Source organism: Apis dorsata, unplaced genomic scaffold (assembly GCF_000469605.1).
Source record: "Apis dorsata unplaced genomic scaffold, Apis dorsata 1.3 scaffold_1028, whole genome shotgun sequence".
Lineage (NCBI taxonomy): Eukaryota > Metazoa > Arthropoda > Insecta > Hymenoptera > Apidae > Apis > Apis dorsata.
In genome coordinates this window covers 6,346-6,610 of record NW_006264127.1, presented here as the reverse complement: position 1 = coordinate 6,610, position 265 = coordinate 6,346, and the positions used below count along the sequence as shown (strand labels likewise).

At 22.3% G+C, this 265-nt stretch overlaps 1 protein-coding gene across 1 annotated transcript in view; it reads left to right on the top strand.

Annotated features, from left to right (window-relative positions):
• LOC102681923 (protein transport protein Sec24B) overlaps positions 1 to 265 on the top strand; it is a 9,437-nt gene that overhangs the window by 3,086 nt on the left and 6,086 nt on the right. Inside the window, exon 3 of the mRNA XM_031514502.1 lies at positions 86 to 232. Coding sequence (XP_031370362.1) covers positions 86 to 232 — 147 coding nt within the window. The remainder of the gene's footprint in view (positions 1 to 85; positions 233 to 265) is intronic.

Sequence of the window (265 nt, the reverse complement as noted above, 5' to 3'; positions counted from 1 at the left end):
ATATAATATAATTAAAAATATATAATATATGTTGTAATAATATGTATAATATAATTAAAAAAAAATGTTGAATCTTTAATTTCAGTATCCAAGTCAACCATCAAATCCAATGAGTATGCCACCAGATTCAGTGAATAAACGTTATACAGAATCATATTCTGATCAAATAAATCATGTAAATAATCAAATGAATATGATGTCAGCACCACAAGTTGGGTGTAATACATTATGGGTAAATAATAAAAAAAAAATGTTTTTAAAGTAA